Genomic DNA, 16,657 nt, shown 5'->3' with positions numbered 1-16,657 from the left:
ACACCGGGAAATATGGGAATAAAATAATTGCGAAACTGTATTTGATTTATTTCAAGTCGCGGAAAATTCTCGAAATATTTTAATTTTAGAAGCGGAAGTAGCAATGCGGTCGAGTAATTCAGTCTCCATGGATGGGAGTGAAGTTAGTTGAAATATTTCCGTCAGCTAGTGATTATAGGCTGCGCTGGTCGCCTCTTTTATTAACTGAACATAGTATGTAGGCACTTACAAGAAAATAAAAACATCAGTAAAAGAAAGCGAGTGTTATCGCACGATTTTGACCGTGATTCGAGAGAAAACGATGTGTTCTGTCTTCATTTACCGTCACTTAATATTATTAGGATAGTTGGATGCCCTAACTAATCGTTAACGTGAAAATTATTTAAGGTGTATAAGAAAAAAATAAGCGTGAAACATTTATCGCTGAAAATGTCATTCCATGTAGGTAATCGCGGCTGCATTAATGGTCTCTAGTTGTCTCGGTACGATTTGCGGAGGTAGTTAGGCCGCCTTGGGGCTGTCTTGTTGGTACGATGTATGGAGGTTTTACGAGATAAAGAGGTTCACTATAAAGAGGTTTTCCTATAAATTTACATGTAAATCTGACGGGACCAGAGGGTTGGTACGAAGTATGGAGGTTTACGATGTAAAGAGGTTCACTACATAGAGGTTTTACTGTAGCATCTTTTTCTGTCTACGTAAGTAATTCTGGTACACTACCTTGGATGTATCTTGCGAAGTTATGATTTTTGAGTCAGCTTAAGTTGCGGGGACGATCATTGCTGCAGCTTGGTTCCTGCATATACCTCTATCACAGTTGGAAACGCATTTTCCCTGCAGAAGTACCAGTTTGAGTTTAGTCCTTCATGTTTATTTCATGAGGAACGCAGAGATACAAATCTGGCTGATTTCTCGTCAGTTTGATTTTCTATGAATGAATAGATGAAGAGGAATTCGATACTATTTACCCATACAAAAATTGACGATGTCGACTAAACGCTCTCAAACGATTCGCTTTTTTTCCTCAATTGTCGAGTTTCTTTAGGAGTCGATCCAGCAGCCATCATCTTTCGTTTTGTCCGCTGGTCTGTCAAAATATTTCTTCATTAGGGTGAACCTTATGCTCCTTCTTGCACATACACGCAAAAATATCACATAATTTCAAATGTTCCTTTAAAAGTGTTTGAGTTTTGTACTTCAACAAAAACCCTACTTTGGGCCTATTTGCATTTTCCTTAAGTTTTAGTACTGTAGTACCGCTAAATCCATTTAGACAAGCACATAATGGAAGGGAAGCACGTCACCATAGTTCACATGCCTTTATAGCCACTCGATAGGCCTCTTCATAGACCATAGGCTCCTTTCCTGCGTTCTCGGATCTAAAAATATTTCATCACTTCTCTAAAAGTTGGTAACATCGATTTTTTTAACACCGACGAGGCACCTAATAAGGGACAAGTCGTCTCACTACGCATCCTTTTTTACCTTTTACCATCTTCCAATTTATAATATCAAAGATGAACGCCCTCCTAGCAGCACACGCGGGATGAATTTTGCGTATTCGAGGCGTGGGAGGGGGAGAAGCGAGTGGGTAGGGGACGGGATCAGCCTGCTGCTCTTGTATCCGCGATGCTGCATGGGCGTTGGAATATAGTCTTCGCGGACGCGGACTCAAATTAGGCATTTTGTGGCTAAACCGTGGCAGATACGTCAAAATACACTAAATTTTGGCCCTAAAAGAGCAGTAACTCGGGAAAATCTATAAGGAATGACCATAAAATATTACATTTTTCGAATTTTGACTCTCCTCCCCTAAATTGCATTAGAGCGAGGGTCAGGGGTTCACCTAGAGGTTTCAAATTTTTCAGGCCTTATTTTTGATCGGTCCTACAACATTTTTTCATTGGGCAAGATGAATTTGAAAAAAATTCGATTTTTCCGATCCGCCCTATTGTACAGGTATATGAAGCTGACTAATTATTAATTCCTACATTTCGAAAAACGTTTTGAGATGCCTTACGTTTCCCTGTCTTTTCCCTATTTCCCAGTTTGTGGGTCCATTGAGAAAGACCACAACACCATGAGACAAAGTGGACATACATTTTAGTGTTAACAGGAATCAATTCATTATCATACCAGTTAACATTAGTCGCTGAAAATATGAAGCTCCTAATGTCAAATAATGCAGCTCAACATATTCAATATGAAAATGCCACCAGAGGGAATCTGAGGCTTGAAGATCTCATCCCCCAGTGATACAACCAATCATTAACATCCTCATTAGAATGTAAAAAAAAAGAAGTAAACATACATCACAATAAAATTGTCACTTCTTTTGGATGCCATGAAAGTTACAAAACTAGAAGAACAACCCAAGATAGGAGACAATCATTGTTCTTCTCAGCCAATAACATGACAAGAAATCCAGAAGAATATTGGACCTCCCTCACTCTCTGCAGCAAATTGCTTACTTTAATTGAGGAAAAGTCTAATCACTAAGGAATTTGGTTCCTTCAATAATGTGACAAATTATATTTTTAAGTAACAGCAATATCCTAAGACAGAGAAAGAAGATAATTCAACACTTAAGGTCATACCTTCATTACCAACCAAAGGCCGATCACCTCCAGGATTGACTTGAGTGGGAAGGTGAATGTAAATAAAGAGAAAGACTTAAGTTAGGATTTGAATGATCATTATGGGAAGAAAGAAGTTATAATGACACAGCCTTATTTACCTTTACATTGTGCTATTCTGTGGAGAGATATCAGTAAGACTGAAGGAAATAGCATTGCATTTTATGAGGGAAAATTTTCAAGGATAACTCGGAGGAATTTTTCATCATGGCCACAATAAAAATAAACATATCAGTTCCACGTGCATTTTTTCATTAAATGAACATGTTTTTCTGAAACAGTGTTATCAGGTGGTAATGGTGATCTCACCTAATGGCCCTTCATCTATAGCAAATCTCAAGTTCCTACTGCATAGTTATATTGGCACTATGTACAGAGTAAATTTTAGTAATAAATTTGGTGACAATTTCATGTGTAATGGGTAGAGGTCCGTGAACGTGGTTTTATTTTTTGCCAAACTTTGTTTTAAAACCATGTGATTTCGGTGTTACAGAAAATCTTGGCGGTGTTATTATGATGCTACAATTTTCCTACGTTTATAGGCGTTTTATTATTTTATGGTACACGATTCATGAATACTTATACTTTTATTAAGCATTTTACATAACATTGAACACAATCTCAATGGTACAAAATTTCTGATAAAACTAAATGAAAGAAATGGATCAACTTATATTGGTTCAAGGTATATGAATGGTTCAAGTATGTAGTCTTGGTGGATACGATCGGCAAACGGCAAATTCTCATACCTCATATGTATGTACTTCGAGAGCCATTCCAGAATTTTTGGATTGTCAAGTTTCTCTTCACTAAGTAATACCTTTAGAAATGCTTAACTGTAGTAGCAACAACAAGCTCCTCCTTTGCTTTCTTTGACTAAGTGACTGTGTGTTCAAATGATAGCTGTCGTTTTGCGGGTCCCCTTTCTTTCGCATGTTTATGTGTCTCGCTACTGATGTGCTTTCACAGTGTCACAACTTTCAAATTAAAATCTTTTATCACAAACTTTGCACACTAATACTCTGTCTTCTACATAAAATCCTTCTCAGCTGGATTTACTTGCCCTGGTATGAAAACTATCACTAGCTTTTGGCATTTTAAAATTCCTATCCTTCGTTCGATATTTAAAGCTGGAACTACGATAAAAAAGCAGTCCAACCGCAAAACACAACCTGTCACGATGGTGTTTTCAAACTGAGTGCTGGGTAGATACAGTATAACCATAGTACTGTGTAACTTACAAATTGGCCGAAATTTTTCATGTCATGGGTTCCCTTACGATACCCCTCACCCAGGTGTTAAGGGAAGGTAGGACAGCAGCTAGATTCAACAAAATCACTTAGTTTTGATTACAGCTGTTGTCAATCGGTCAGGAATGGCAGTGAAAGAAGCACACATAACAAAATATAATCGGATTCAAAGAAACTTGAAAAATTATTTCCCATTTATCTATCCTGAAACATCTAGAATGAGATGCTTTCTCACCTAAAGAATTAGATATTAGATTTGGCCAATGTCGAAATGATTTTTTTTGCATTGAAGCTCATTGGAGAGCCGAATATCCAACGTCCGCTAATAAGGAGAACCCCCTCTCCTCCTATCCTTTCTGTTCCTTCCTTCCCTTCCCCCAACTGCTAGCGCTTCGTGCTTTCAAATAACCATACGTGTCTATGGATGTCTTTAAACAAATCGAATCGTGCAGGTGACAGCACGGTGCCATTAACGGCCGCCGTGGTCACCACGGTGCCCATTTCAATCCGGCCCGGCGGTGCGCCGTCTACGGTGTGAAATATGTACAGGCAATGATACTTTGAGGCCGCTTTCTGACGAAACGACTTTTCGCCAGCCGCCGTTCACGTCACGACGCCGAGAAATTCAGGCCGCTTTCACACAAGATGACTCTCTGCCACGCTCTGGGCCGTGCCGTGAACGGCGGCCCGGTCCCAGCCAGCGGCCGTGTTTAAGTCAACGAAATTGTTACATTAGACCCACACTCAAGTTTTTCCTGCAACAAGTTATCCCATAATGCTGTCTAATGCGTCGAGGTGAGTCACCGGAATTACTGCTCGGCATTGACGCGTACCGGGCGCATGAGCTTGTTTTTCCGCTCTTCTGCGGCCGCGTTAAATTTCTTTCCGCACATTTTTGATTCATAATATCTAATTCTTCAGGTGATAAAGTACATCATTCTAAATATTTCAGGATTGATACATGTGAATCGAAGAGAGAGGCTGTGATAAATTTAACGGTGAATTCTGGCGGAGAACTCACTACAGTGCGCGATATTACGCGGGTGCGTTATGCACGAGACTAAACGAGCCAATTGACCTTGGAATTGTAATGAAATAGAGCAAATGAACGTCGGCAGCGTTAAACAATGAAGGCTTAGGCTTTAATAGATTACGACCCATTAGATGTGATTTTTTTGCTAATCCGCCTAAAAACGTTACTCTCTGAAGTACTGCATTTTGGCATAACAACGCTTCATGTAGCTGCCTTACATGTACTCTAGAATACACCAGCCACCATCTTTAAATGTTAACTTTATGCAAGCTATAAAATTTTAACTCATTTCCATAATTTCCAATGAAAAATGAGTTATAAAAGTGAAAAAAATGAAATGATAGAACCCAAAAAAGCATGCTTTTAATAGCCTTTTTACAATGCAATTTAAGTTTTCAATTATCAGTGAATAGCTGAACAGTAGACTCGTAGGCCATTGAAACTGAGCCGAAAAGCAGGGAATATTTGCTCATCAATCATCAGTAAGTTGTATTACAAGGAGATGAAAGTAACCAAAAGTGTGAATTAAAAATCAGCATAAAAAACAATCCTATAGATATTAGGAGTTATTCTAAATTAGGCTATCAGTTATCAAGAAGTGTGAAAGTAACAGTTTAGTGCTTCAACTGCTAATGATTCCATATCAAAAGATCTTCGAGTAAGGATTTATTTTTTGACAAATTCATAAATGACATACTTTCAGCATTTAAAATAAGTCTACAAGAAAGTTCTTAATCGTTTTAGTTAATTGCATGTTAGAATGTAATTTTGGATAGTAATTTTCATTTGTATATTATTGAACACACAGTTTCCTCTACCATAATGCACTATTTGTACCTACCACAGACACATGCATTCATACTCCTTATCTAAATTATTGCCCATGTATAGAAATTACTTAGCAATTTGGGTCTATACCCACTTTATAACCAGAGTTGTGTACATGCGATTTTACTACACATATTTTGCTCCTTGGGAAGATAACATTCTAATTATCACAGAAGGCTATTGCTCAACTGCTGTGCATTTTGACTTTTACACACACTTTCAGGAATGCATAACATAAAAACGTTGAGGACTACCATTAATAGATAAAAAGTTGAGCTCTACGGCCTCAAGGTCAAATGGGGAAAGAAACACTCCAATGGCCGTAACAAGGTGTTGTTAACCTTGTTACGGCCATTGGAGTGTTTCTTTCCCCATTTTACCATTAATAGGCTGATATCATCCATCAAAATGATGATGTTGATGTCCCTATGTTGTAAGATTAACGAATATGGTGTACGTGATGATCACATCTCATGCTTTAGCAAAACCATGGTCATTTAATGAAAAATGTCTTGTGAAATAGCATTCTTCTTTTTCCTGTACTATAATTACTATAAAAAATCTGTGATTAAATTCTACGTACCCCTGGGATATAAAAAATGCGGGTAAACATTGAGTATACCAGAATTAGCCAGCATAGCCATAACCGAGTTAAAAGTAACAATCTTCATGCCAGGCACTTTATTTTGAAATTTTGACTGAAATGATGAAGCCTTGGTATGCATGAGAAAAAAATATGCTATCACATATAAGTTTAGGTAAGTTCCTCAAGTCCACTTAAGCTAAAAAAAATTCAGCATTGAACACCAGATTGATTCATGGTTTGTGTTACTTCAACTCTTGTTTCTTGCCACTGGATTTAGTAAAGGAGCAAATACCCAGAGACAAAAAACATTCTGAAAACAAAGAAATGTGTCTTGGACGACCATCACTAATAATTATGTAATGGCCATTTCTATGCAGGATAAAGTAGAATAAGAAATAAAGAAATAGATACATACACGTTGGAAACTCATTGAGTCCTCAAAATAACTGATTGGTACTGGTAGACACTGCTGCCAAAAGGCCCAGCTTTTCATATCAAATGCTCACATAACATTTATCCAAATTATCACAGCCATTGTGTTCCATATGCAATTTTATCAACAGACAATGGAATTTCAATGATTGATCATCTGCATTATGACAATGCAATTATGAGTTAAAATATGCCATAATTAGATGTCCCTGAAATTCGCGAGACGTGATATCCCGAAATAATGCAAAATCAGTAAATAAAAACGGAATTTTGCGTTTTTAGCGATTTTAGGTGAATTAGCAAAAAAAATCACATCTAATGAGTCATAATCTATTAGCCTAAGCCTTCATTGTATAATGCTGCCGAGTCACACAGGCACTCAGTCAAAGAAAGCGAAGGAGGAGCTTGTTGTTGCTACTACTGAAGCATTTTTAAAGGCTTTATTTAGTGAAGAGAAACTTGACAATCCAAAAATTCTGGAATGGCTCTTGAAGTATACAAATATAAGATAGTGGGGATTTGCAGTTTGCCAATGGTATTCGCCAAGACTACATATTTGAACCATTCATATACCTTGAATAAATATAACTTGAACCATTTCCTTCATTAAGTTATATCAGAAATTTTGTAGTCAAAATTGTGTTAAATGTTAAGTAAAATGCTTAATAAAAGTATAAGTATGTATTCATGAAACGTGTACCATAAAATAATAAAACGCCTATCAACGTGGGAAAATTCTAGCATTATAATAACACCGCCAAGATTTTCTGTAACACCACAATCACATGGTTTTAAAACGAATTTTAGCAAAAAATAAAACCACTTTCACGGATCTCTAGCCATAAATCTTTTACGAAATCAACTTACATAACATATGAGCCATTCCTGCATATTCTAGTAACAATAAAGTGAGAAATGTAATAACAAAATGCATACAATCACAGCTGAAAGTTAACCGACCATAGAGGAAAGTGTCAAGTATACTCAAAAACAATTTCATGAGGCATCAATGGCTAACATAGAACAGATAGCGGACATAATGCAGATGGAGTATACAAGGCTGAAATAAAGTAGTAGTTATGAATCTAGACTGGTTGGGGGTAGGAAGATTAACTGACACTATAGTACCATCGCGTCCATGGATTTAACTTTCCCCTAGTGCCAGTAAGAGCTCAAACTAAATGCATCATTCAGTTCTAGCCATTTCTGATAATTTAATAACACTTCCTAGGGAAGATGATGAATATTCATATATCAAAACAAATACTTCTTGAAAAAGTATTGACAAGTAGTAAAAGATAACATCAAGGAAAAAATGCATACATTTATTCCCCAATGCCTGGTTGCAGGGGTAAAAACGATTTAGAGAAATAAACTGGAGACCATAAGGCTGATTCTAAAAGTGGAAAATGATGATTCCACAACAAAAAATGTTTTCATCTTCTTTTAAGATTTTTTTACCCATCAGTTTTAAGACTAAGAAGTTATCTGGTTGGCCTTATCCTACCATACAGAAACCAGCAAAACAAAGGGTTTCCAAATTAATAGTTTATCATTTATACATTTTTCAGAGTTTCTTTTATACATCAATATCCTCTGAGTGAAAATGCAAATTTAATTATGATATAATTGTAATTTTAAAAATAAAAATAGCATAGCAATAGATAAAAAATACAGAGCGAATGGGTTAGTTTGGGTGTTATCATCTACCTTCATTTTAATACACTGCAAACTCTTGATTATCCATCCACGATTTATCCATGCCTGAGTTTTAACCAACTCAATTTTGCTCAAAGACTCTTTCCACGAACTTTATGCCCTCAGAAAGAAGCAATTAAGCATGCAAAATTTCAAGCCGATCCGACAATGGGAAGTGGGTTAAACATCAATTACAAGATTCCATCATTGAAACAAACAAACGAACAGGGCAAGTTAAGATAAAGCATGTAAAAATAGCCTTGATATTAAAAGGAGTTGAGAAGTAAACTCCTGAAATGATATTAATGCCACTAAGAAACAACTCAACTTAATTTCAATATCCAGAGTGTGACCAGTTTGCTGTAATGGTTCAGAAAAACATAGATGGCATTCAATCCACCCTAAATTTTTTCTGCAAACGTCCAAAAGCAGTGAAGCTAATTTTTTCATTGATCCTTACTTATATTCTTTACTAATTTTTACCATAAACTATCCTTTGCTGTGCTAATATTGCTGTTTTTGCAAAATAAAATATAGACGTAATCCTATTTTAAGCTGTATATTTTGTTAAATCAGTCAATGTAGAGAATAATAATCTGCATATATATGAAGTGATCCAAATGAACTCACCAGCACCAGTATCCTTCACCAAAACATGTTCAGACATGGTGATCCGAGAGGATGATGAGGCAGTACGGAGACTGGAGTACAGCACACAGCAAACCCAAATGGCAAGTCCAATGAGACCTTCTTTATCAAAGGTCATAGTTCGACCATTAGGCTCTTCACCACCAGGAGTGATTATTCCTAACAGCCCTGGATTGCATCTTCTTTCTAGCGATAAAGAAATAAAAAGGCCACTATGAAATGTTGTATCATAACAAAATTTGAAAATTAACACAAGTGTGTAAATATGTAATTAATGGATAACCAAAATCACTTTTCCTCCAAGGAAGGGCTATAATTTATGTTAGCAACAAACCTGGTTGATTGCTCACTGCTGACCAAGTCAAGTAGATCACATACAGACCAACCACTGATGATTGCAAAAGGCCAGAGCGTGGTTGAGATTCTTGAACTGAAGGCAAAATTGACACAATGCTGATGATGACAACTAATATCAGGTTGAAAGAGATGAAGAACTTGTTGAGAGCACATCCATCAGGCTGAAAAATAAACAAGCATTTATTAATTCATTAATGTATTCATTACACACAAATGATACATATCCCAATTAAGTCAAATATTTATCCATGATGAACTTCATCCTTGGTGCATTTTACTTTGAACCCGAGCACGTGACTGTGTACAAAGTCAATTGTTTCATGCAAAACCAATAAGATCCACTTCCAATGATAATTGAAACTCAAATTAAAGTTCATTAAAAAAAAACAGAGAGGCAGCAGTATGTGAGCCATATAAACTACAGGCATTCCCCGAGTTACGTATGTCTCGACTTACGTAAATCCGTACTTACGTAAGCGATAACCGTATTTCAAATGATTACGTTAATTTTCGAATGCGAGCACGAAGAAGTAGATATTCGCTCGTACAACCTACGGTAGAAAAAATATCGAATAGTTAGAGAGTTTTTCACGTCCTAAAAATAACAAAGTGACCCATTTTTGTCATTCCTCGAAGGAAATTTCATTAATTTCTGTAGAAAAATCACTTATAAATCCCAAGTCAGCAATCAATGTGAAAATTTGCAGTTCTAGCGATGGATGTGGTGGCGTATGTGGTTGCGCTCATTCCTGTACGATACAACTTGTTATACAGCAATCTCTGAAGCGCCAACGCAAAGGTTCGACTTACGTAAATTTCGACTTACGCATAGTCTGCCGGAACGCATCTCTTACGTAACTCGGGGGATGCCTGTACAACAGATTTAACTGAGCAAATAACACCAATTACAATGGAACCTCGTTAAAGCGAGCACGGGCTATAGCGAGACCCCCGCTATTACGAGAGATAGCCGATGCACCGTCAATTGCTCCTATAATAAGCATGTTAAAAATTTTGTTTTTACCAGGCCCTTTTGGTGTTGGCTCTCGCCATAGCGAGGGTTTCACTGCCGGAAAAACTTTCACCAAGACTCCTTAATCTCTGTAATTGCTAGCGATCTGTTAGAAATGAAGTTTATGGAGTGCTCAGTCTCAAATTTATGTGGTAAACTGTCGTTCGATAAATAAGTAGTTAATTTTGGTGAAAATATTGTGGCATTAGCATTCGCGAATGCCTGATCTTCTTTTGTTCCTCGGGCGGCAGAAAGCAGTCGTCAGCATACCCGCACGTCCATGAGTTGCATGAATAGAAAGCATTTGATGGAACACACCGTGGCCAAAAAAAAGCAAACACGTCTAAGCGAGAAAATAAAAATAAAGGAGTGATATGAGGTATATTGGCTATTATTTGCACCACCTCCGGTAAAGCGACAATTCGCTATAGCGAGTGTTTATTGGTGCACCGTGGGGTGTCGTTTTATCGAGGTTCCACTGTACATTAACTAAATTCAAGGATAATATAGTCACTTACCAAAGTAAAATAGACATACAGCAGAACAATTCCAGTAATTGCGATAGCAAAGTTGATGAAAGTTGCAAAAAGAAGAGCCACATACCTGCAAATATAAGTGATGTTAATGCATAAATAAGGCAGGTTTAGCTACAAAATACAACCAAAGAAAATCCTTATTACTAATAGCATACGTAAACCAATCCTTTCCTTGACAAACTGTGGCTTTTTCAAGATATTTCACAAACACACCCAAAAAAATTATTGAAAATTTGATATGATCAATAGAAATATTATGGAAACCACAAAATTAATAAGTATTAGCTTCAACTTATATCCAATGCCTTACACATATTGGCAATGACAGCTTCAAATTTACTGAGGCCAGAAATGTGTCCTCATCCTTGGTAACTTTCGGTGAAGTGAAAAAGGAATTGGATGTAATTTCATATTCACATCATTGAATAAATAAAAAGAATAATTTCGGATTTATGGCAATGGGAAATTTTTTTTGATTATGTGGCCATTTCATGCATGAAGCATGTTTTTAAACTCCTATCGTAAACTGTATTTCCTATGTTTCCGCACTTCTACACTGTCAATAGTTGAAAAATTTAAAAGTGGCGAGGCAGATAGTTGTGTTTCCTTAAATATAACATTTTAGGAGTTGCAAAAATATGCACTAATTTCTCGCACTTAGGTATTTGTAACGTAATTAATGTGTATCATTCACAAATACAACTTAACGTTATTTTCTTTGCGATTCTTTTCTATATTGTAAATTTTTTAATAATTTTTCGATTCTAGTCCGAAATAGAGGTGTATTTATTGCTTTTTGAGTATGAATGTGTATAATACTGACGTTGCTAATTATGTTTTTCCATACTCATCACGCATATACCAATGGAAGTAAATATCTGAAGTGCAAAAAATATGCAATATATATCATCAATGAATACACGGCCATTTGTACAAGAATAACTGCATCTCAAACATATAAATGCTTCAGTGGTACGCATTAATCTCTCCTTTCTCAATGGTATAATATAATTTTTTATGTGTAATACTCAACAAATATATCTGCGATGGATTTACATCGATTTATCCATTACCAAGTAAAAATTTTGATGCATTTTGCAGCATCAATTTCTTTTATTTGATAGTTTTACTATCTAATGATTAGAGGCAAAGATTATCGATGAATAAAAACTGTGAATTTCGTCATAAAAATCTGTCAATTTCGGTTTAAAATTTCGTCATAAAATTGCAATTTCGTCATTAAAAAAATACAGTTTCGTCATAAAAATTCACTCGTCACAAACATTCTTTTTTATCCCTAGAACAATAATTTCACCAATAAAAATGCTAATTAGCATATTACATATATTTTTAATGGTAAAAACCTTGATAAAGAAGGGTCAAAGCAAATGCTAAAGGAATAAGTTAAGCATTTATTAGATACACATACCATAAACACTCTTCGTATGTATTTCAACCTCATAACGCTGAACAAATGCGGGAGTTGTACAGATTGGGAATATTTTTGATTGGTCTAAATTTCACTGTCTCATTAGCCTGCATGATTGAAAAAACTTATAGTTTTCACTTAACACATTGATAACAAAGGTCTTTAAGGCCTTACACAAAAAATATAATATCAACACATGCAAGTATGTATTTATCTATTATCTATAAATTTTTTTTGAATATGCCATCTGAAATTATTCACACCGTGGAATTTAAAATTGGCTGAATCCTTCTTTTACTGGAATTGAGATCCATTGGTCAAACTACATTTTTTTGAAAGTTTAGTGGTTCTTTTATTTATATTTCCATGCATGGAAAAACTTCTTTCTGCATGTACATTTGCCACAGGTATCCACAGGGTTTTCATACAATTTTCTACAAAATGGAAAAAATCATTTTACAGGGCAAGAATTAGTGGAAGTACCGAAAATTCTTTTCCTTCTTCCTGAGCTCATCTAGCAGAATCTTTCAAAACAGAATAGTCAAAAAGTTCTTGAGTTTCTGCTAATGACTATAAGAGGACATTAGCAACAATTGCGCTGCAGTCCTTCACATCAGTTGCCAATATATACACCTTGAGTTAAATAATCTTCCCATGGCTGTAATAATGTTCGTCCCTGGGTCACTATACAAGGAATGACAACTTGGTATTAGTCTTTATGCCTATTTGCTTCAGGACCTCACACATGGAAAGTTGCACAGATTTTTTGAGACTCTTAAGAGAAGATTAATTTTCTTTTCCAAACTGTGGATTGCTGACTAGGATAAAGGAATTCTATAAATTAAGGTTGAGTCGGTTCTTAAATTTTTTCGGTTCTCGGTACCGTTCTGGTTCTCCCCCATCAGTTCTCGGTACTCGGTTCCAAGGATGAACTCTAATTATCTGAATTAATGGCAAATTTAAATAAACCACCACAAGAAGTGAATGAAAATATTTCATGGAAGACATTAATTAGCAGGAAAGCTCTGTAAAAAAACCATAACCACATAATTTCATTTGCCAAGGAAAAAGTTAAATAACACGTTGTTATGAATGCATGATCGACCAATATGTCTCATTACATCAGGCAGCCACTGGTTCTTCCTCCAGGTTTTTTTGTTGTAAATTGTAAGTCAGATCAAAATACGTTCTGTGATGTAACTAGCTTAAATTGTTACTTTATTTGACAACTTATTTGCATGATTCACTGTTACAGTTCTTATAACCTCAACAATAAACTGCTCAACACGCCGGTACAGCGACAACATGCATAAACTGAGCGGCCATGAATTAACGCAAAATAGTAATGCGGTGTTGCATTCTGCAGGATAACCTCATTTTTCGACGCCTTGCATAGGTTTATCAACTGATGAATAGGCTCTCGAAACGCATCTTGCTCGTATATCGAAGAATTGCTGCATTTATACATGAATCAATCTTAAGACCACTCTCAGACGAAACGATTATCCGCGGGTGCCGTTCACGGCACGGCACACGGCGTTGCAGAAAGTCGTTTCATCTGAAAGCCGCCCGAATTTCACGTGAACGGTGGCTGGTGAAAAGTCGTTTCGTTTGAAAGCAGCATAGCCTTTATTTCACGCCGTAGACGGAGCATCGCCGGATTGAAATGGGCGCCGTGCCGTCAACGCAACGGTGTGATTCGACTCGTTTGAAGACATCCATAGAGTAAGTGGAAAGAACGTCACCGTGCCGTGGCCGTAGGCAGGCGAAAAGTCAGCTTGTTTGAAAGCGGCTACAGAATGTTACAATGTTGGCGAGAGCGACAAATTGACGACCCCTTAAATGCGCGTGCTAGGGAGCAACTCTCAAAAGAAAAAAAAAACATGGACGCCGTGCAATCGGAAAGTAATATATGCGTTTTCGAATCTATTTTTCACTTTTTGGCCTCCAATATGCTGCGAACCATTTCGGCTTTGGGCGCCAAATTCAAATCCTCGCCACAGTTCCAAGCCGGTTCCAAAGCACCGACTTTATGCGATCGGTTCTTGATACCGTTTTTTAAGAAAACTTGAAGTAACGAGGTATTTTTTTACCGGCAATGGTGGAAAATATCACGCCAAATTCGCAGAAAAAGTGCTTAAAAGCGAAATTTCGTGGAACCAAGTGAATTTCGCGCAACCTTGGAAATTTCGCATTTCGCGAAAATTCGGTGCCCCCACTAATGATGGATGAATAGCCCTTATTGCAAGTGAGAATCGTTTGCTTTCCCGCTATTTTGTCATTTGATTCAACCATTTCTATTGGTTCTTCACGCAATCACCGGCCTTGGATTCAATATTTTTCATACATATCTGCCATTCCTATCCGATACCGAGAATCAGAGTTTTCTCCGGTAGTGGCCAGGAACTGATCTTTTCTCCGCCAAGCCACAGACTTCAGTTGGGAGGAATCTACGGTAGAAAACAGTTTCTCCGGAGAAAGGAGCTTTCAAGTTACAGACTTAGGCCCCAATTGCCATTTAAGTTGCATTTAATTACCATTTAAGGCTCCCCTGCCCTTCCCAAAACTCCACCCGTGCTCCTTTTCCCCATTGATGCCGCCCAGAGTCCCGGAGGTAGCGACCGGAATGGGGACCCCCGCTGCGGTACTGCCTCGGAGTCCTCGAAATGGCAGTTGTGACGTCAGACACACAGAATAAACCACATCCCCTTTCGAACGCCATTGGAACTTCGACAACTTTGAGAATTTTTTTCTCGGGAACGAAGCGTTACCTAGCCCTTGGGTTTTTTGCGTTATGCAAGACTCATTGTTCTCTCTCTCCTCTATTTTTTCCCAAAAATGTGCAAGTACTCTATTACATACTCCCAAAAAAATCATGTGTTTCCTGTAACATAGACAACCTAGTCAAACATTCCCACATCGATCATTTACACGCATTCATCGTTTATCAACAACATCGAGGTTCCACTGTATTCATATTAAGCTGGAAATATAAGATCTTTCACTAGTTCATCTGACATCCAATTTAATGTCTTGAATGAAAATGTATGTTGGTAGATGAGGCCCACAAATTTCGTAAAAGGTAACACTTGCTGAGGAAATTAAACCAAAAATCAAGTCAAAACAAATACCAGGAGCCAAACTGGAATCAGAGCTGACAAAATAAATGGAACCAACTCCACCTTAACCAATAAAAAATCATAGTAGCATGTGATATAATAGATGCCAAATAAATATTTTCAGTACTCACCACCACTTCGATCCAGACTCTTCATAATTACCAACCCATCTCTCAGCCCAACTATGAGCAAAGTCAACAATCAATATGAGCTGGATAATTATGTACATGAATCCTCCAATCATACCAAAATACATCCATGTAGGACCAAAAGACCCTTCAGGGATGAAAAAGGATCCAATAATGCCACCGATGACCACTAGGAATTTTATAGCCCAAAACCTACAAGTAAAGCCAAGATAGCATAGATTGAAGTATTGTATTTAGTAGGTACTTCACTAAAACCTATGAGTATGAATTAGATCAACACTTATATTTATTAAATTATATTTTTATCAGCTCCAAATCTTGTCTCTATTTATGGTTAAGTGATAAAAAACAGAAGAGATTCGATTTTTTTGCACCTTGGTGAGAGCTTTATGGATAGGTAATATGCATCAAAAGTGGAAGAAAATCTTTATAAAAATTTACCCATGCATTTGCCTTTAAAAAATTCATTTCAGAATTAAACTGCCAGGTGCAATATCTTAACAGTGTCATCAGCACCTATCTAGGTGATCAATGAAAATGCTTTTACATCTATATAATTTAAAATATGATTTACTCTCAATGGACATAGGAATAGAGACATTTTAGATACACGCATATGCACAGCATGATTCCCAATACTTCTTGAACCACTGCGTGCTGTGGCACGATATCCGCCACAACACACAGTAGAGAAAATCGGGAATGTTCCAGGAGCTTCCAGCGCGGCATTTGCCGTTCCTATACAAACAAGCCACCTAGGCCAACAATGATTCAGTCAGCTTAGACTGTGCTTCGAAGTGGAAATAAACACTCCACTGCAGAAATGACATAAGTGTGTTATTTAGTGTAGTAAATCGCTACAAACCATTCTAAAATTTCCAACACATATTTTAGAAGATAATACAATTTTATCAAAATGCAGAGTTCTCAGGATTAAGCACATA

At 36.9% G+C, this 16,657-nt stretch overlaps 1 protein-coding gene across 2 annotated transcripts in view; it reads right to left on the bottom strand.

Moving 5' to 3' along the window:
- LOC124160672 (probable serine incorporator) overlaps positions 1–16,657 on the bottom strand; it is a 33,441-nt gene that overhangs the window by 9,140 nt on the left and 7,644 nt on the right. Inside the window, exons 4-8 of one of the 2 annotated variants that reach the window (XM_046536638.1) lie at positions 15,696–15,905; positions 10,999–11,083; positions 9,446–9,629; positions 9,094–9,297; positions 2,598–2,636 (exon numbers count right to left, since the gene is read on the bottom strand). In XM_046536638.1, the coding sequence (XP_046392594.1) occupies positions 2,598–2,636; positions 9,094–9,297; positions 9,446–9,629; positions 10,999–11,083; positions 15,696–15,905 (722 nt within the window). The remainder of the gene's footprint in view (positions 1–2,597; positions 2,637–9,093; positions 9,298–9,445; positions 9,630–10,998; positions 11,084–15,695; positions 15,906–16,657) is intronic. The other variant, XM_046536639.1, reaches the window with a different exon arrangement.

The sequence above is a fragment of the Ischnura elegans genome, chromosome 6 (genome assembly GCF_921293095.1).
Source record: "Ischnura elegans chromosome 6, ioIscEleg1.1, whole genome shotgun sequence".
In the NCBI taxonomy this organism is placed as follows: domain Eukaryota; kingdom Metazoa; phylum Arthropoda; class Insecta; order Odonata; family Coenagrionidae; genus Ischnura; species Ischnura elegans.
This window is presented reverse-complemented; position numbering and strand designations above follow the sequence as displayed.